This window comes from Poecilia reticulata, chromosome 16 (genome assembly GCF_904066995.2).
Source record: "Poecilia reticulata chromosome 16, P_reticulata-male-v2, whole genome shotgun sequence".
Lineage (NCBI taxonomy): Eukaryota > Metazoa > Chordata > Actinopteri > Cyprinodontiformes > Poeciliidae > Poecilia > Poecilia reticulata.
Genome location: NC_088845.1, coordinates 1,664,686 through 1,685,924, shown reverse-complemented (window position 1 = coordinate 1,685,924; position 21,239 = coordinate 1,664,686). Strand labels below are relative to the sequence as shown.

Below are 21,239 nucleotides of genomic sequence, written 5' to 3'. Positions count from 1 at the left end.
TTACAACCATTGTTAATTTGCTTTTGAGCCAAAAACTAAACAAATGTTGACTTTTCTTTGTTTTTCTACTCAAACTTAGAGATTAAACTCTATTGTTCAGTTTGTGATGCTGCTGGATGGGATTTGCCCCTCAGGGTCACAAACTCTGACAACTTGAGAAATTCTCTCAGAGAGTAAAATCTCTCTGATTGACTGCAGCACGTTATTAAAAAACAAAGTCAAATGTCCTCTAGACTTCATGTCGATGTCTGCAACATGAGTACATATCAGGTTTTGAGCCGCAAACTGATTACATTTTCATAAAACAAAATGTGAAAACATGTTTCATTTCCGGGCTGCGTCTATGAAACCACCTGAAAGGCTGAACGTTTCTCCATGTTTTCCTACATCCTGGTCCTTCAGGGACGTGAAAACAAGGCCGAGACGTTTCTAAGAAAACAAGCTGAACCGCCTTGTTAACGGCTGATTTAAAGTCCACAGTTCCACCAACAGCATTCAAATGGAGACACAGCAGATAGAAACAGTCGCTCTATAAAGACTGAAAGCTTCTCACTTCTTTTCTTGCAGGCAGCTTTTTTTTGGTGCTTTTATGATAAAACACCAACCCTCCTCCCCCTGAAAGCAGAGACTCAATTCATCCAGCCGTCTCTCCGGATCCTTTCAGGATAATTAGGCCTACACACCTCCGATTCAGTTATGTCAATTTCATCTGATTGAAATTCCTCCCCGGCTTTTGCCATTTGAATCTGCCGCTGCCCACTGAAAGGCAGCTGACAGTCTGCTCCGGCTCGGCCCGCAGCATCACTCCAATCTGCCAATTTCAGCTTAGAAATTGAATTTGAATGGATCCGACTGTAAGCAGGAGGTCTGGCTGTAATTCTTATCAACTGCCGAGCGGCGCACGGACAGCTACATCCGCAGGTAGTGGCAGGTGCTGCTGGAATATAAACAGCAGCTGCTGATGAAGAGGAGCAGACAGGAGGAAGGTGGGCGGAGGGAATGCTGACGGAGAGAGAGACGGATCATCAGAGCAACAACTGGACGGATCCGGAGAGGAAGACACGCCGTGAGACGATTAGAGGACGGCGGGAATCTGAGCTGCTACACCAGAATCTTTCTAAATGAGAAAAGCAGGCGTTAAAACGAGCGGGGAGCATCCTCAGCGGATTCCCACCACTAAACGGATTCAGGTCACACACAGTTCACCCAAGCCTTATCATTATTGTTCCCAACACTCCGGCTTTTACAGAAATAACTCGCATCTCAGGGGATTCCGTATGCGAGCCGAAAAGTTTACAGCCACGAATGAGCAGACGGGGGCTCAAACCGCGTCGCAGGAGAAAAGACGTGACGGATCACTGGAGCAGCCACAGAATCAGGCCAGAATCCTTATCCAGTCCAGGGAAAAAACATTTTCACCATTTAACTGATAAAAAGTGTTTCAATTTTTCATTTCAAGATGGAAAACTGATAAATGAAATGAGTTCAGACAACATGTGGCGTTGAGACGCAGCGTGACGGCACAGAAAGTCAAAACCATCCGATTCAAGTTCATCCAGCAGGGCTGGAGGACACCAACCGGCTCAGAGCACATCTGGAGAACCCGACCAAAAATCTGTCAGCATGGAGAATCAAAACTAATGAGACAAACTGGAAATAAATCACTGAAGACCCGCAGAGAGCCGAGCAGCCGAGCGCCGACAGGACGACGCCTCGCCTCCTCAGACCTGAGGTCAGACTCCTGGGTTTTAGGGTTTATGCCAGGTGTGGGCATTAATCATATTCTTTATCAATTATTATCTAAGAATTTCGATTTATTGTTGTCACAATAAATTCCACTTAATGATGCTGTTAGTTTTATATTTTTGTTCACTCTTGGTTCGATAAAAGCATCAATAAATATTGATAGACAGATTAACTTTACATGTTTCCTGATGTATTCGGGCAAAAACATGCAGCTACTTAAACAAAAATGAATAACTTTGTGTTATCACTTTTATCGAACTGTACCACAGAATATCATGATAAAACTTTAAGTCCATCGTTTGTTTCTGATTATATTTTTCAGTGTTTGTAGATTTTCATGGTTTGGTTTCCATCTTCAGGTGAAAGCGACCAGCAGCACCTGCTGCTGCACCACAACATCTTCTCTAGAGCTGTCATATTTTATCTGACTTCCTGCCATCCGTTGCCACGGTTACGGATCATGCTGTGAAAGCGGTGGATGCGGGTTGAGCCCTCACCATGTTGGAGACGCCGCGGACGGTCTCGGGGTTCAGCATGACGATCTCCGTGGTAACGTGTCCCTCCACGGCCTCCGTCATGTTCTCCACTGTGCAGTTGATGGCCGGGTCTTTGATCTTGAACCAGTTGTCGGCGTACCAGCCAATCAGAAACCAGACGTGCTTCTTCCCGTACAGCTTCTCCTTGAACACCTGCGGCGGGGGGAAGGGAGACGCGTCAGTCCCGGGGACGGCGAGACAGACGCGGTGGACAGGGAGGAAACGCACCGACCTCACAGAACACCTTCCTGGCCTCGGTTTCATAAAACAGCCCCACAATGATCCTGGCATCCTGGCGCTGCATCAAATTAGCAGAAAGTATTGCTTAGTTACATCAGCAGCATGAATTTGACTTCACAATATCGCAGCTTGATGTGGCAGCACAATGTGCCAAAGTCCCGCTGCTTGACAGGATGGCACATATTGCTGTTCAGGAGTCGATAATTAGCGTGGCGCATTAATTTCCTCCATCAAGTCGCCTCTATGCTAATGGCGTCGTGTGCAGCTGTGAGGCGGAGGAGGAAGGAGACGGCCAGCAGCCGAGGTGAATTTTTAATCAAAGCACCTTGAGGTTCTTGACAGCGACAGCCGGGTCGGTGAGGAAGCTCTGACGAACGCTGATCTCGATGCCTGCCTCCTTCACCCTCTGCTCCAGATCATCCAGAGTCTGGCAGATGAAAGGAAGGACGGGGCGGGGGGGGGGGGGGTGCAGAGAGACACGCAGAGGGGTGACAGGTTGAAACACAAAAGTAAGTCCGACGGGGAAAACAAAACTAATAACAGCACATGGAGTGTATATTGGATATATAGAGCAGAGGGATGAGTGTGTGTGAGATAAACAAGAGAAGCAGGGAGGATTTTTTTAGACATCAGCTGGAAATGAGAAAAGTAGAAGGCGAGATGAGAGAGGACGGAGCAGAATCATTAACTTCCATTACAGGAAACGGGCCAGGTGCCGCGGCATCGACCGCCGCTCCTGAGGAGGATGTATTGCTTGATCAATATTTCTCACAACCAACACACCCCAAAAAAAAAATCCCTCATCAGTCAGCAGCAGAGATTGACTGTAGCCAGAGAACACAAAAAGAGCTAATAAACAAACACCGAGAGGCGGGAGGACAATCAGGAAACCAAAGACTGCAGTGATGAAACAAAGAGCCGGGGTGAAAACACCGCCGGGGGGGCAGGGGGGGGAGAGGGGGGCGGTCACTGACCGAGGTGAAGACTTCTGTGGTCTGCTGGATGGTGGCGATGCGTGACCAGTTCCACTTCTTGAAGAGCCGCACCCTGGTGGGGTTATGGAGGGTGGCAGACGGGTGGGTGCGGAAAAAGGTGGGGAAGCGCTGGCGGTTGGACAGCGCTGGAGAGCTGGAGCCGTAGGACAGCTGGGGACAGAGAGGACAGAGGGGACAGGGGGTAGAGAGGAGACAGAGAGGGGCGGGGGAGAGAGGGGGGCAGGGGGGGAGAGGACAGAGGAGACAGAGAGGGGCAGGGGGGGGACAGAGGGGACAGAGGGGACAGGGGAAGAGAGGAGACAGAGAGGGGCGGGGGGAGAGAGGACAGAGGGGGGCATGGGGGAGAGGACAGAGGGGACAGAGAGGACAGAGGGGGGTAGGAGGGGAGAGGACAGAGAGGGGCAGGTGGGGAGGACAGAGGGGCGGGGGGAGAGAGGACAGAGGGGACAGAGGGGACAGAGGGGACACGGGGAGAGGACAGAGGAGACAGAGAGGGGCGGGGGGGGAGGACAGAGGGGACAGGGGGAGAGAGGACAGAGGGGACAGGGGGAGAGAGGACAGAGGAGAGAGAGGACAGAGGACAGAAGAGAGAGAGGACAGAGGGGACAGGGGAAGAGAGGACAGAGGGTACAGGGGGAGAGAGGAGACAGAGAGGGGCGGGGGGAGAGAGGACAGAGAGGACAGAGGGGGGCAGGGGAGGAGAGGACAGAGGAGACAGAGAGGGGCAGGGGGGGAAGGACAGATGGGACAGGGGGAGAGAGGACAGAGGGGACAGGGGGAGAGAGAGAAATTAGCAAAGTACATCTGTCTGAGAAGCTCAAACTCTCAAAAGAGGAAACATTGAGTTTTTCCTCCCACACTGGACTCGGCTCACATCATTTCTCTGTCCTGTCCTGTATGGCCCCGCCATCTTTGTTTCTGTATCAACTGAATATGAAGAAAGGAAATGGAACTGGTGTCTAAAACTGACTTCAAAATAAGAGCTCGACTATAAAGTCTAATTGCTTTAATTCTTGACAGTCGAACTTCAACACAGATGTCAAACTTTATTGAACTGAAAGTTCAGAAACAGTGACAGTTGATGTGAGCTTCACACACGGCCATCACTCCGGTTCACATCAGACCTCAGTCTACTCACACTTCACTACTTTTCTGTCCAACTCCAAATTATCCACCGAAAGTCTGCTAATTCACAGATTCTGTTTCATAGAGCATATCTAACATATTAAAAAGAAGCTGAAATATCTGGACCAATCCAGAAAGAGCATTAATTATTCTTGGTGTTGATTGGCTGAGCCCATAAAAGACAGATTTTAGGCTGTGCAGCATGATAGGATGGTTTCCACTGCATATTAGTGACATATTTGGTGTTTGAATGGTTAAAACAGGCAGTAATATTTAATACTTTTTCTCAGTGGATGAAGATGTCTAAAAAAAACCCACTAATTCAAAAAAAGCTTCTTTTCTTTATTTTTGTTCACAAACTTGTCAGTTGTGATTTCTTCATTAATAACTGATGACTTGGTGAAAGTGATTTTATAAAAACCACATCATCTCTTCCAGCCCGTGTCAGAGGGTGTACTTATTTCTTACGATATTTGGTGATATACTCTCAACCATTTAATCAGTTTTTGCAGAACTGTTGTGTTGTGATGAAATTTAAAAGTAAAATGAACCACAAACATCTCAGCCTGGACGTTTATATTGTCGCCTCAGAAACACCTAACCGTCTCTTCTTCCTTCTTTTTAACATCTCTCAATTTAATAAAATGTGTCAACAAAGTCTGTAACTGTGATTAAAAACCAAACATTTCCTGCAGGATTTCTCATGCAGATGCCGCCATGAAACCGAGATGGCACTTCGGTTTATTAGAGAGAAATGAAGAGCTGATCCGGTTCTTCCTCCTGCCCGGCGCCGCCGTCCGGACCCTGCAGAGGTTTTCAGGATCAGCGGCGAGGAGAGACGCGACGACCGTCCTCCCATCAAACACTTCCACAGCAACGACCGGAGATAAAATCCTTGACAGGTCTTTCTTTAAAACACACAACCTGCCGTTCAGGGAGCCATTAGGGAGCGAAACGGCCGCAGCCCCATTACCCACACACCCACTGGGTTTTAACCACCGGCAGCCAGAGGGGCGCGCTGATGGATGCCACATGTCCGGGACAATGTGGGCTCCCCACAGAAACAAATCCCCGCAGGCAGAGGCAGGTAGATGGAAGAATCGATACGAAGGAAGGATGAAATTAAGGCAGAAACAACGGATGTGGAGGAAGAAGAGAAACATCAGAAGAGAACGGCTTCAGAGAAAAACATACGCCAAAAATCCTCCAGCGTGTAATGCAGTTTAAATTACACCTCCACAAACAAATAAGGCTGATTATTGCCCACTTAAACGCTTAATCGATGGAAGATTCATATTTATAAAACCTCCGGAGCACAGAGGAAAGCCAGCTTTATGTTCCTCGTGTTTTAATAATCTACAGTCAGAGAAATACCAGCAGGAGAAGCACATCTTTACAGAATAAAGCCCTAGAAATGCAGCAGAGCAGCCAGCTCCAGTCAGCTCTCACATGTTTTATTGGATTTAATCTACTTACTAACAGAAACACAATCATAGCTGCTCTGCTGCTTTTCTAACTGCGGCTCATTCTGAGCATCATCAGGAATCCAACACAAATCAATGCAAGTGAGCAGAACCAACAGAACTAAAGTATTCATATTAGGATGAAAATAAACACTAAAAATGTGACATTTTATCAGGTATTTGATGGACGGATGGATGGATGGATGGATGGATGGATGGATGGATGGATGGATGGATGGATGGATGGATGGATGGATGGATGGATGGATGGACGGACGGACGGACGGACGGACGGACGGACGGACGGATGGATGGATGGACGGATGGACGGACGGATGGATGGATGGATGTACAGACGGATGTACGGATGGATGGATGGATGGACGGATGGACAGACGGACGGATGGATGGACGGATGGACGGATGGATGGATGGATGGATGGATGGACGGACGTACAGACGGACGTACAGACGGACGGATGGATGGACGGATGGACAGACGGACGGATGGATGGACGGATGGATGGATGGATGGATGGATGGACGGACGGACGGATGGATGGATGGATGGATGGACGGACGGACGGACGGACGGATGGATGGATGGATGGATGGACGGACGGACGGACGGACGGATGGATGGATGGATGGATGGACGGACGGACGGACGGATGGACGGACGGATGGATGGACGTTGCTATGGTTTCTCAGGTAAACTGCTCAACATTTTTCCGTTTATTTGTAAAATGAAACTGTTCAACATAAATCCCCGGGTCAGGATTCAAAACCCCAACCTTCTTGTTGCTAGGCAACAGCGCCAGCATCACTCCACCGTGCAGCCCCCTTTTTTTTGTTTTACACCTACACATTTTTTAAAGACTCAGTCTTCTCCTCCGATCCAAGATGAAGCCGCAGCCAAACTGATCCGGAGGTCAGAGTTCAGAGAGATGCGGGAGCTTCTGAGCGTTTGCCCTCCAGTCAGACAACTTCCAGATCCTAAACCAGCAACCTGAGGAGCTGAAGACCGAGGAGCACAACTCATCCGGGGTTCTGTCAGGTCTTCATAAATTAGTCTGAGTTTCAGCGGCGGATGACTCAGGAGAATATTAAAGTCATTACGATGAATTATCTGGAGTGTTAAAGCTGCTCTGGGTTCACATCCTACATAAATCACAAAAAAGATCAAACTACCGCAGGAGCCGGAGAGGAAATATGTTCCGGTCGCTTTAAAGTCACTCTGCGGCTTATTTAGGGCTGAACCTGGAAGAGCAGAACTATTTCAGTTGTGTCAAACCCGAAATAACCGAGTTTAAGCTTCCTGATGGCAACATTTCAATAAGGAGGCACAAATAAAGCAGCAGCAGAAAAAAGATGCAAGAGATTCTCAGATCTCTGAGGATCCGGCTCCTCCAGGAACAGGGAGAAACGGGATGGCGCTAACGGCCTCCGTGATCCGGACCGGGTCGCCGTGGGCCGGGCCGCCGCAGGCAGAGATGACAGCATGGAGGCTGGGAGGTTAAACCAGCAGAGGCCTGTAGTAAAGACAGACGGATTCCTTTCGTCTGCGGGGAGAATCTGCCGCTGGAGCCGAGACGGAAATGAAGACGGGTGAAAGAGAAAGAGAGGCGGCGGGGGAGGAAGAGAGAGGGGCGAAGAAACGAGAGAGAGGCTGACAAAGAGAAGACCAGCTCCAGGCAGCGACAAACCGACAAAGAAAAGGAGGAAAGAGAGCAAGTCAGAAAGTGGAAAGAGTTTTTAATGATGAGGAAACAGAGAAAGACCGGAAACAAGAAAGAGGGCAGAAGCCACGCTCTTGAGCTGATTGTTCTCACCGACTAATCTGTGGATGAAACGTCAATTATGGGACAAAGATAACGAGCCGAGCGGCGCGGAAAGAAGCGAACTGAAGCTCAGAGACGCTGCAGATCTCCAGATCTGAGAGGAAACAAGCAGCTCTTGTGTTGTTGGAGGCTAAACGATGAGCTCTGTCCCGGACAGAGGAGCAGACACACGTTTTAATCAATGAAACAGCCAGGGCATCGATTGGTGGATTTAAGAGCAATTAGTGGAAAACAAACGAAAAGCTGAGTTTCACGTCGTGAAGGATTTTATGGTTGAATCCTGAAATACGAGCAAAAAATCCTTCAAGTTGAAACTTTAGATCTTTATTTACTCCGAGGGAAATGAATTCATGTGAATGTCGTCACTGATATCCGGAAGGATCTCCAGTAGCTGCTTCCATCGGCCACTAAGCTGCACAATTTCACATTTTAAAATAATTTCACTTATTTAGAAACACGGCAGTTTTTAAAAATCTTGTTTTTCCATAAAAGGCTTTGGCTCTGCAGGGTGAGGTGTTCGTTTACGGCTGCATCAAGATTGGATTATGTTGCAATAGAAACTTTTTTCACATCACAAGAGTCACATGATGAACAACTGGGAAACCTGCGTGACATCACCAGCTCTGCTAATCCACCTCCTTTGCTTTTGCCGCTCCTCTTTAAATCTCTGTCTGTATGATGTTGGGATATGATGCTAAAAGCAATACTTTGCTGCAGCATCATAACTGTCTGAAAGTTAAAAAGTCTAAATCCCTCCAGCTGCACAGCGTCCAGAACCAGAGGGAAAAACAGGGACGCTTCCGTTACCCCGACCCGCTGCAGGGTGGAGGCTTTTATTACCCCGACCCGCTGCAGGGTGGAGGCTTCTATTACCCCGACCTGCTGCAGGGTGGAGGCTTCTATTACCCCGACCTGCTGCAGGGTGGAGGCTTCCATTACCCCAACCTGCTGCAGGGTGGAGGCTTCTATTACCCCGACCTGCTGCAGGGTGGAGGCTTCTATTACCCCGACCTGCTGCAGGGTGGAGGCTTCTATTACCCCGACCTGCTGCAGGGTGGAGGCTTCTATTACCCCGACCTGCTGCAGGGTGGAGGCTTCTATTACCCCGACCTGCTGCAGGGTGGAGGCTTCTATTACCCCGACCTGCTGCAGGGTGGAGGCTTTTATTATCCCGACCTGCTGCAGGGTGGAGGCTTCTATTACCCCGACCCGCTGCAGGGTGGAGGCGTCTATTATCCCGACCTGCTGCAGGGTGGAGGCTTTATTATCCCGACCTGCTGCAGGGTGGAGGCTTCCATTACCCCGACCGCTGCAGGGTGGAGGCTTCTTTACCCCGACCGCTGCAGGGTGGAGGCTTCTATTACCCGACCTGCTGCAGGGTGGAGGCTTCATTACCCCGACCTGCTGCAGGGTGGAGGCTTTATTACCCCGACCTGCTGCAGGGTGGAGGCTTCTATTCCCGACCGCTGCAGGGTGGAGGCTTCTATTACCCCGACCGCTGCAGGGTGGAGGCTATTATTACCCCGACCCGCTGCAGGTGGAGGCTTTTATTACCCCGACCTGCTGCAGGGTGGAGGCTTCTATTATCCCGACCTGCTGCAGGGTGGAGGCTTCTATTGCCCCGACCCGCTGCCGGGTGGAGGCTTTATTACCCCGGCTGCAGGGTGGAGGCTTATTATCCCGACCGCTGCAGGGTGGAGGCTTTATTACCCCGACCTGCTGCAGGGTGGAGGCTATTACCCCGACCTGCTGCAGGGTGGAGGCTTTATTACCCCGACCTGCAGCAGGGTGGAGGCTTTTATTATCCCGACCTGCTGCAGGGTGGAGGCTTCTATTACCCCGACCTGCTGCAGGGTGGAGGCTTCTATTACCCCGACCTGCTGCAGGGTGGAGGCTTCTATTACCCCGACCTGCTGCAGGGTGGAGGCTTCTATTACCCCGACCTGCTGCAGGGTGGAGGCTTCTATTACCCCGACCTGCTGCAGGGTGGAGGCTTTTATTACCCCGACCCGCTGCAGGGTGGAGGCTTCTATTACCCCGACCTGCTGCAGGGTGGAGGCTTTTATTACCCCGACCCGCTGCAGGGTGGAGGCTTTTATTACCCCGACCTGCTGCAGGGTGGAGGCTTTTATTACCCCGACCCGCTGCAGGTGGAGGCTTCTATTACCCCGACCTGCTGCAGGGTGGAGGCTTTTATTACCCCGACCTGCTGCAGGGTGGAGGCTTTTATTACCCCGACCTGCTGCAGGGTGGAGGCTTCTATTACCCCGACCTGCTGCAGGGTGGAGGCTTCTATTACCCCGACCTGCTGCAGGGTGGAGGCTTCTATTACCCCGACCTGCTGCAGGGTGGAGGCTTTTATTACCCCGACCTGCTGCAGGGTGGAGGCTTCTATTACCCCGACCTGCTGCAGGGTGGAGGCTTATTCAGTTACCACTGCGCCGTAATCTGGGATTTGGTGAAACGTCTTTAAAATCTGTTCCAGTAAAAAATCTAAAAACTCTGCAGTAAATTTACTTGAACTGTAAAACTCTCCTGCCGTGACAGGATGACTGGTTATTGCTTTATTAATTGCAGTAATAAAGCAATTATTCACAAGTAATAATTGCTTTATTACTGGTTAAACTCGTAACAGCTGCTGCTCTTCCACACATTCAGGTCCTGAACATTATTTACATGAAAGGATCAAATGCTGGAAACATGCAGCAAACGGACAGAATAAAGTCTGAAGTTCCTGGGAAAAGATCTGGAGGAAGAAACTTTATAACAACCTTTCAGCCCTGAAAGAGACGCCAGGAAAATCTGTTTCTGCTCCGACGTCAGGAAGGCAAACATGAGCAGCTTGTTAACATCTACTGGGAATTTTAACTGGAGCTCAGATGGCTGGACTGGAAAACCTGATGTCTGCTGTGAAGCACGGCGGAGGATCTGTGATGCTGTGGCATCAGGAGAACTTTGATGTTTCACATCTAAATCTGATCAGATGTTTGATCAAAAATATGAGCAGGTCAACACAATCAATCATTTTTCCAAATAAATATCAAATCAAATGGTTGGAATAAAAGATAAATTTATTTTCCACTCAGCTCAACCAAAACCGCAGCACTTCAACTAGAGCCGGGAGGAAAATCTCATTTCTATTCATTCCAAATTAAATTTTAAAAACTCGATTTTATTTCTAACATTCTTTCTTTGAGCTGAATTCAAACCAAACTGAAGCTGTCAAACAAGATGGCGGCTCTTTGGGCTCACATCCCTCTGAGCTCTGGAGCCTTAAACACAGCTGGGAAAAATCAGTTTTCCAAAAATAAAATCTCCCAAAACTGAAAAAGTAACAATGGATTTATCACCCAGCCCTCCTGCCTGGACTGCGGGTCTGTTTCCGGACGAGCCGCAGAACCCCAGAAAAACTCACCACGATGAGGTTCCACATGCGGGCGGCTTCGGCCACCAGCGTGGAGACGCCGCTGCAGCCGGGCATCAGGACGATCTTGATGGGCTCGGTGTAGAGCAGGTCGTACAGCAGCTTGGTGGCCTCCCCCGGGTCACACTGCAAGGACAAAACAAATGCATTTAGATCAGGACCAGAAATAGATGGACAAGAGAAAAGATAAGAGTGACGGAGGGATGGGAGAGAGTGATAAAAAGGAGAACCAAAGAGGCAGAATGAGGAATGAGAGGGTGAAGATAAAGGGAGCTGGCAGCTGCCTTAAAAACAGCGACATCACAAGTGGAAGGAAAACTCTGGAAATAGAAGAAACGGATACAAGATTCAGAAACAAGGTGATAAAATGTAAAAATAAGAAAAACGAGCGTCACATTTTCATCCTGACAGCAACAATCTTTAATTAAATCCCCCGTCTGACTCCAGATCAGCACAGAGAGGCAGCCGGCAGACAGAGGTGACCCGATGGGGCGGCGCCGGCCGTCACACACATTTACACCCTCCATGAAGTCGTTTACGACACATCCAGGAAAAGGAAACGTCCCGGCGATCCATCACCGGCGGATCGGCTGACAGCCACGGATAAACGGCACGCGATCAGAGGAACGCTGCGCACAATCCACTTCAGAGGGACGGGACGTCCACTCACATGACGTCTGGGGCAGAAATGGCCCCTGGACGGCCCGGTGCGGGACCCCATGGGCCCCCCAGGGGCCCCGCAGTTAGCAGCAGGGGCCTGAGCGGAGTGTGTGGGATTGGTATTCAGCGGCTGGTCGTTCATTAACTCTCAGGCTGCGTCTCATCGCAGACAAGAGTCAAGGAGCCGACAAGCTATTAGATCATTCTGAGCTCCATTACAGAGAATCAGCTCCCAATTTAAAACCCATCTCTCTTCAGCTTTACCATTTAAACAAAATTCAATAAAACTGAAGAATTATGACAATAAGTTAGAAACCCGTCCGCTGGATCCAGATGTTCCCCGTTAGCTTTTAATCAGACTGGGTCGGGATTCGTACTGGAAATAATTTCAACCATAATTCAGTTCTGTGAATACTTTTGCGTGGCTGTGCTGAGTTTGAGCCACATCGCCTCCGGACCAGAGAACATTCACCTGACAACGGATCGCTGCAGCTGCTCGTCGTCCGGAAAATCCTCATTTGCTGAGAGAAAGCAGGAGCTGATTGGAAGTGGAGTCGTGACTGTGAATCTGACGAGCGTTTGGATGATCGAGCGAACGCAGGCATGGAGGACCCGACGGCTCCCCGGGGGGAAGCCGAAACATCTGCGCGATCTGGCGATGAGCACAAGTGGCCGCAGTGATCAGCCTGAATTCATGCCTGTAAATGGTGAGCGGTGATTACGCATGGAAGAGCTGGAGTTCATCAGCACACATGGGCCTGAAGGAGCCGCTTCAGAACCACTCTCAGCAAAAACTCAGCAGTTATGAGTGAAAACAGAAAGTCATGAAAAATCATTTCTCTGCTTCAAGGCAGCGCGCGTTTCACTGAAGAGCAAATCACATCATTTTGTTTCAGTCATCAGATAGAAAGCTACAGTTCTCACCTCCAGAACAAAATGTTGGATGTCTTGCATTAAAAAAGTTTTGTTTTAAATAAGCTACATTTAATAATATAGCCCATTTAAAACAGTTCAAGTCCTGAACATCTAAATGAATCAAACGAAACATAAATGCACCAAAAAAATCTGGAACTAATTTCCAGAAAACTGCAAAACAGCTGAAACACTGAGTTCCTTTAAATCCAGACTAATCTGTTCAGAGCTGCTTTTGAAACATAATAAATGAAACATTAATCAACATTTTGATGCCTAATGATGGCACTTGGTAAAATGTAATTGTTGATGATTTTGTATTTTTGTGCGTCTTTGAAATACGCTATAAAAATTACATGTATTACATTGTAAACAAAGGCATGGCAGCATTTAAGAAAATGAAGCAGGAAAAGAGAAAGTTTAGAGAAAATGTTGACAGAAGGCGACGACAGCAGAACCAGATCTGGGATCATAGAACCGCTTTCTGTTCGCTCAGATTAAGAAAAGATAAATCCATCCTCGTCTCAACATCCCTCAGAGGAGTCGCAGATTTACGTTTCAGTTTCAGGTAAATGTGAGAGTCATCTGCATAGCGGTGAAATGAGACGCCGTGTTTTTTAAAGATGGATCCAGAAACAGACCCCGTAAGGAAGTGATGATAGAGGAAGAGGTTTCCTCCTAATCGGACAGAAAAGTTCTTTATCTGGAAGATTCAACCATGTTGGACAGATGTTCTGATGTGCAGCATTAATAAAACCACTTCATGCTCCAAACATCTGCCTGGGCTCAGCTGGGCTTTCTGCAGCAGCTGCTCTGCATTCTGACTCCAGGAACCTGCGTGCGGCCAACATGTCGGCCCGTCTGAAAACATTCTCGTTCAAATTTCTCATCTTTTCGCTGGAAGTTTTTCATTTGAGTTCAACAAAGCTTTTCATTTTTCCCTTAAAGTGAAAGTGATCCCTCTGTGAGGAGGCTGCGACTGAACCCTGATAATCTGATCTCAGAGTAAATATGCTGAAACAAAGCTGCTGCCTTCACCATCCGCCTGCAGCTGCACATGAAACGCGCCGGATGGAAGACGCTGCACATGTTCAGGGGAACGCGGGTGAGTCAGGAAATCATCGGTGGTTAATTCAAACGTTTACTCGTGTGACACGCTCATTCCATTTAGCATCATCATTTAGATCCACTGTGTCATCCTGGATGATCTGATGGAGCAGGTTCTGCTTCTGCTGGAGGTTTCTTCCTGTTAAACGGGAGTTTTTCCTCTCCACTGTCACCACATGCTTGCTGGATGTGAGGCATTACTGTAAAGTTACGTTACGTTCTCAGCAGGAGGAGTGAAAGCTGCAGGCCGATGGACAGAAAACGTTTTTAATTTTAATAAACTGATTGATAACTAGAATCATTTAGTGTGTGACTGGATTATAAACACTTCCTTTTTTTCCAAAGTGACATTTGTTGTAAGTTGGAGCTACATGAATAAACTGAACTGATGTCTGAACGTCAGATCTGTCGCTTCCTTTTCCTCCATTTTAACAGTTTAAAGAGGAGGTTAAATATTCACAGGTTGGTTTAGTTTGATGTTTAAATGAGTTCATTTCTCTATTTGGAGCAAACTTAGCTCAGCTCTCTGCTGCAGGTCTCCACATCTGCAGCGGTTCTGTTCGGGTTTCAGAGTGAGGGCTGGAAGGTCCGAGCCGAGTTTCAGGACCCGACTGTAAAAACGTCTGGGTGGGAGGTGAGGCATCTCTGTTGTAGCTTAGCAATTAGCAGGGAAAGTTTCCTCTTGATGAGCAGCAGATGGCAGGAAGAGACACTTTTAAAGCCGCATCACTTCTCACCAATCCTCACAATCTGAGTCCTTTAACTGATTAGTTCAGTTGTGAAACTTCTGAGTCTATATTTAATCGCGGGCTGAGCTGATTTTAATCACTCGGATAAAAGCATTAATATTAATAAGGATGTTGATGTAACGTCGGAGCGGAGAGCTTCTCTCAGTCAATCAGCGCCGCAGCTGATTCCACTGATTTTCTCCTGTCTCCTCTTCCAACTTTTCTAAGTGAAAGCAGCGGGAAGCGCGCCTGCAGCCCGGCCCGGCCCGGCACACGGTTCGGTTCCTCGGAAGCATCGTGTTCATGCAGATCGACTCGGAGTTTCTAAACACTCCGATTCCCCGAGGTTGTTTGTGTTGTGCGGGCCGGCTGCACGCCGAGGACGAGCTTGTTAGTTTTCTGCTGTTTCAGAGTCTTAACTTCACTCTGATGAGCAGCACTTCAGCGCCCGCGCCAATTACCTTCAAATTATTTCATCAATCCATCACCACCATAGCAGATTACAGGTTTTAATAGCAGCTTGTTTTAATCAGCATTCCAAATGACTCGCTGATTATAACATGTAGAAATGAGAATTTAATCAAGAAGTGCAGCTTCTGGTCCTGTAGAGGTTATTAAAACATCCAAACCAAGACAAACAGCCATTAGCCCTCTACATGTTTAGTCAAGACAATTTTCCTGCGTAAAAAACACATTAACTGCAGACTATTTACATGGAGCCGGAGCAACACGCTCGGCTGCAGAGCTCCAATTTCAAAAAAAGGGTCATTACAGCTGAATGTTTGCAGGGAAAACATAATGACTCACATTAGTCAGAAGAAGCATTTTACTGGGTGGTAAACCCAATAAGCAGCGAGCGCATTTCTCCATAAAAGGCTTTAAAACGCCTCAGTCATCACGTCAAAAACAAACGCTCAAATACAGCGACTACACAACGGGACGCACTGAGGAGACGGCCCAAGGTCAAAGGTGAAGGTCACGCCTGGCACATGACCCCCCCACCGGGCCCTGCTGATCCGATAAACGCCTCCAACCGGACAGAAACCCGGACAGACACAGAATCTGGGATAATCAGGTCGGGAATGTTCAAGTCCGGTCCAGCTGAGCCTCAAAACATCAGAATATGATCAGAACCTGAACAACTTCCTGCTGAAGGTGATGAAACACATTTCACCAGACCAGCAAAACCTTTTAAACATGTTACGACCTGCAGAACCACAGAGAGGACGGCCCAGTGCTTGTATCCAGCATATTAGTGGAAAGTTAAGTGGAAGGAAAAAGTGTGGCAGAAAAAGATGCACAACAACCATCAGTAACTGCATGTCGACATTGAGAAGCGCCGTCCTGCTTTTAGCTGTGATGAAAACGAAGCCGACTGGAGAATCCGGCGGTTCGGACCGCAGCTGCAGTCAGAGCTTCACTCCCTCTGCTAGCTTTATGTCTCCTTATGCTCCTGGAAATTTTAATTTTCAATATTTTGTTTGTAGCATATGCCCTGCGACAGACTGGCGACCTGTCCAGGTGACCCCGCCTCTCGCCCGGAACGTTAGCTGGAGAGGCAGCAGCACCTCCTGACCCCACTGAGGGACAAGGATGTCAAGAAAATGGATGTTTGTAGCATATTAAAGCTAAAGAAGCTCTGTAGCGCCCCCTGCAGGTGGTATTCACTGCAACAGGAAACCTGTGGCGTGAGCTGATTGGAGGAACTGAACCTGAACTGCAGGGCTGCTGATAATTGTCCCGGCATCGATTTGGCCAAAATTAATAATCAATTATTTCTTAATGTTTTTGAATCAAATGTTGGATTTTCCTTTTTTCTCCAGCGGGATGTTAAAATATGGATTCATCTGAAGTATTTTTAATAAACGTGGCCTGAGGTAGCGGCGCCTCCCTGAGGATTAACGGCGGCGCGGAGCCTGAAGCGGCTCGCCGCTCCGTCCTCACGCGGCTCCCGGGGGTCTTCATCGGTTCCACTTCCAGCCCAGCCGGGCCGCCGGCAGCACCTGATGCCGTCCGTGTTTATGCAGCCTGATGCAGCCAATGAGGAGCCGATCCGACCACAGCAGAGCAGCCGCGTCTTTTCATCCATCCAGGGTGGAACCGTCACACCGCTTTGACCTACTGCAGCTTTCTAGAGTCAGAAAGCCATAAGTCTATGATCCTGCCGGGTTTTCCAGCAGGACCAGGATCACTGGTTCTGGAAAACCTTCCCAAACCTCCAACCTCATCTCTGTTCAGTGCTGAGGCGAATATCCTGCCCCATAGAAACCAGTTTAAATAAACTGCTCTGGTTCATTAAAGAGCTCAGCCAGGATCGTCTCAGACGTGCCTGGTGAAAATCATCCTGGTGAAAAGCATCCTGGTGAAAAGCATCCTGGTGAAAAGCATCCTGGTGAAAACCGTCCTGGTGAAAACCATCCTGGTGAAAATCAGCCTGGTGAAAACCATCCTGGTGAAAATCATCCTGGTGAAAAGCATCCTGGTGAAAATCAGCCTGAAGAAAATCGTCCTGGTGAAAATCATCCTGGTGAAAATCATCCTGGTGAAAACCATCCTGGTGAAAATCATCCTGGTGAAAATCATCCTGGTGAAAATCATCCTGGTGAAAATCATCCTGGTGAAAACCATCCTGGTGAAAATCAGCCTGGTGAAAATCATCCTGGTGAAAATCATCCTGGTGAAAATCGTCCTGGTGAAAATCATCCTGGTGAAAACCATCCTGGTGAAAACCATCCTGGTGAAAATCAGCCTGGTGAAAATCATCCTGGTGAAAATCGTCCTGGTGAAAATCAGCCTGGTGAAAACCATCCTGGTGAAAATCAGCCTGGTGAAAATCAGCCTGGTGAAAACCATCCTGGTGAAAATCATCCTGGTGAAAATCATCCTGGTGAAAATCATCCTGGTGAAAACCATCCTGGTGAAAACCATCCTGGTGAAAATCAGCCTGGTGAAAATCATCCTGGTGAAAATCGTCCTGGTGAAAATCAGCCTGGTGAAAATCATCCTGGTGAAAATCAGCCTGGTGAAAATCAGCCTGGTGAAAATCATCCTGGTGAAAATCATCCTGGTGAAAATCATCCTGGTGAAAATCATCCTGGTGAAAATCAGCCTGGTGAAAATCATCCTGGTGAAAATCATCCTGGTGAAAATCATCCTGGTGAAAATCATCCTGGTGAAAATCAGCCTGGTGAAAATCATCCTGGTGAAAATCATCCTGGTGAAAATCATCCTGGTGAAAATCATCCTGGTGAAAATCATCCTGGTGAAAATCATCCTGGTGAAAATCAGCCTGGTGAAAATCATCCTGGTGAAAATCGTCCTGGTGAAAATCAGCCTGGTGAAAATCATCCTGGTGAAAATCAGCCTGGTGAAAACCATCCTGGTGAAAATCAGCCAGGTGAAAACCATCCTGATGAAAATCGTCCTGGTGAAAATCATCCTCTTGTCCCAGAAGGTTTGGACTCTCAGCTGTTCAGAGATGACCGTTTCCTGGAGAAGTGAACTCTGGGTAAAATCTGACCCATCGATTCAAACCTCAACAATCGTTAAAGTTTGGCTGTGACGCTTATAATGCACCAGTTTCACCATTAAAATAAGCTATGAAGTTTACTGGACATTAATGGGAAACCAGCCTGACTGAACCCTGTGAGGATTAGAGCTGAAACATCCAACAGTCTTAAACATTCCTGTCGCTCATTTGGAGGCGTGACTTTGTTCACTTCCTCTGCTGAATTTACTAAAGTACAATACTATATGGGCAGATTATAATTTAAAAACAGAACAGAAACATCATCACCGTTCACAACTCCAGCTGAATGGGAGAAATCCCACATGGAGAGCTGAAGGGAAATGAGAATCAAGCAGCACTGCACAGAAAGCTAAAGGCTGTGAGAACTTCCTATGGAGATTTTACCCAAACATGAGCAGCAGCCATTGTATTTATATGAGCATGGAAATCCACACTGATTTCAAACTTGGACATTTAATTCATGGTTGATTCTGGTTTACGTCCCAACAGTCTGAAACTTTTTCTAATTAAACTCACAATCCAATCAAACGACGAGACGGAGACAGGAAGGAGTCCTGCTTCAGGGGCCAGGAGACCGGGGGGTCGGGGGGGGGTCGGGGCCCCAAGGCGATCTGTGTCACGGATGCCGACTAAACGAAGAGCCGGACGTGAAGGAAGCACCTTGTTCCTCCATCTCTCTGCATCTCCACTGTCTCACTCATCATCACTGTTAATAATTGATCAAAGTTTGCAGTCTCCGCTTTGATATATCCATGGCAACGGCCCTGTGTGGAGAGCGAGCGAACGCAGCTCGTGTGTGTGTGTGTGTGTGTGTGTGTGTGTTGGGATCACAGAAGGCTGTAAATAGTCTGACGCTGTCACCAGAATAACCGTAGAAACGCGGCGCTCTGCTACCACAGGGTATCTGCATCCATTTAAGAGGACAGGCTGGGATTAAGCGTGAGCTTCATGAATATTGGATGATGTTGAACAAGCTCCACACTCTCGGCCTTTAATGGTCACAAAATACTCTGCGTGGGTGTGTTTTCCTTCACTCCTGTTTGCTAAAAACAAGCCAGACTCTAATGCGTCTTCCACACACACAAAACGGAGGAAGAAAAGTTTTTAACCCTTCAACGTGAAACCAGGTAGACATGGATTCAACAGACACGGATATGTGGAGAGCTAATTAACCTAAAGGGTTGATTAAACAGGGAATCAGCTGCTTCCACTAGAACCAGCATCTCTCCCGTGTTTCAGATTCATTCCTTCAGCCGCAGGCGGAGCAGCAGCCATGTTCCCCAATCCCCGGAAATCTCCACCACCTTTGTCTTTATTTTCATGGCAGCTCAATGTGAAGCAGCACATTTAATCAGAGGACACACACACACACACACACACTCACACACACACATTTCATCTGTTTAGCATTTGATTGGAAAGAACAAGGTGGAACAGGATGCCGCGTCCTCCCAGCATCTACTGTATGAATTTGCACACATATTGTCACAGAGCCGGAGCCTTGTTTGTTAACGCCGTTCGCTTCGAGAGTGTTGCCATGCCAACCCTCCCGCTCTCCCTTTCACACACACACACACACACACAACACACACTCCTCTCCCTCCCTGCTCTGCTGTTTAACAGGATTCCAATGCAGAGCTGCGTGCACCAATCAGAAAAAAGCTCGTAGCGGATTTCTAACCAGTGCCGGCGCCGTTAACCGTTTGCTGCCTCGGCCTGCAGCTCTCCAGGCATCTGTCCCGCAGCATGATGGGTAACAAGCCTGGGCAGAGCGGGGCTGAGGGAGGGGGGGGGCATTAGGCTGCTTTTTAATGCAGCTGCTCTCATTCTGCTGCTCACAAAACGCCTCAAACTTTCAGGAAGAGCAGCGTCGAGGTCCAAACCCAGAGAGAATCGGCGCCTCGGGGGAAACGCCACCTGGGGTCGGATACTTCTTTTATAGGGGCCGATAATGGTGACATTTTTGAAATACCAACATGATTAATGATTGATGAGCAACAAGCGGGAGGTGGGTTTGCTCAATTACAGCGATCCGGCCCAGCAGGGGGCGGCAGCAGGGCTCACCGTCTGAACTGTGACCTTTCAGGAGCCACCAGGGTTCCTGCTCCTCCAGCTTCACATGCAATTATTTTCCAGACACAAATTTTAACATTCATAAATGGATTTGTGACACATTTCAGTGTCACTTTCTCTCAATATTTGCACCACCTTTAATTTTTTACAGATACAAATGTTAAGCTATTCCCCAAAGCTGGAAACGGATTTAAGTTTAGACGTTTTCCATGAAGCTGCAGGATGAGCATGTGCAGATGAGTCCAGCGGCTCCACATTACGACTAGAGACTCATAACGCTACACGAACCGCTTCATAATTCTCACCAACTCGGCTGCGGGGAGCCGGGTTGGCTTCAACCCACTTCCACCACAGACACCACCAAGATGGCGCCTCAGTAAAAGTGTAATAAGTCAAATATTAATAGAGTGAATCTGTATTTGAGATCCAGATGAACTGGGTAAAAATGCATTTTTGTAAATATGAATTTAAGACAGAAACAAATTTTGAATGGTTGCAAAATGTGTTGATTTAAATAAACATGCTTTTATTTTTCTTACTCTGAGATCAGATATTTAGATATTTAGGTCAAAAATGAGTGATTGTTTTATTTAAGAGAAAAATGTGGAGCTAAAAAACAAGCTAACATGTCAAACTGGTTCATTTTAGTGTTTGTGTGATTAAGAACTTGAACCAACAGAGTAGAAGGTTGTTTAAAACTATTATTGATTCACTATTGGCTCCCATCTGTCCAACCATTACAAAACCCTCTAAAAATTAATTTGTCATTTTTGCTTCAATGAATAGTTTTATTTTTGGAAAGCTTCCTCCATACCGGACCGGACCAGGTGAAACATTTCAGACTTTTTAACGTGTAGGAC

At 47.8% G+C, this 21,239-nt stretch overlaps 1 protein-coding gene across 1 annotated transcript in view; it reads right to left on the bottom strand.

Moving 5' to 3' along the window:
• gabbr1a (gamma-aminobutyric acid (GABA) B receptor, 1a) overlaps positions 1-21,239 on the bottom strand; it is a 105,193-nt gene that overhangs the window by 53,862 nt on the left and 30,092 nt on the right. Inside the window, exons 8-12 of the mRNA XM_081597566.1 lie at positions 11,362-11,496; positions 3,497-3,667; positions 2,848-2,949; positions 2,515-2,580; positions 2,244-2,435 (exon numbers count right to left, since the gene is read on the bottom strand). Coding sequence (XP_081453692.1) covers positions 2,244-2,435; positions 2,515-2,580; positions 2,848-2,949; positions 3,497-3,667; positions 11,362-11,496 — 666 coding nt within the window. The remainder of the gene's footprint in view (positions 1-2,243; positions 2,436-2,514; positions 2,581-2,847; positions 2,950-3,496; positions 3,668-11,361; positions 11,497-21,239) is intronic.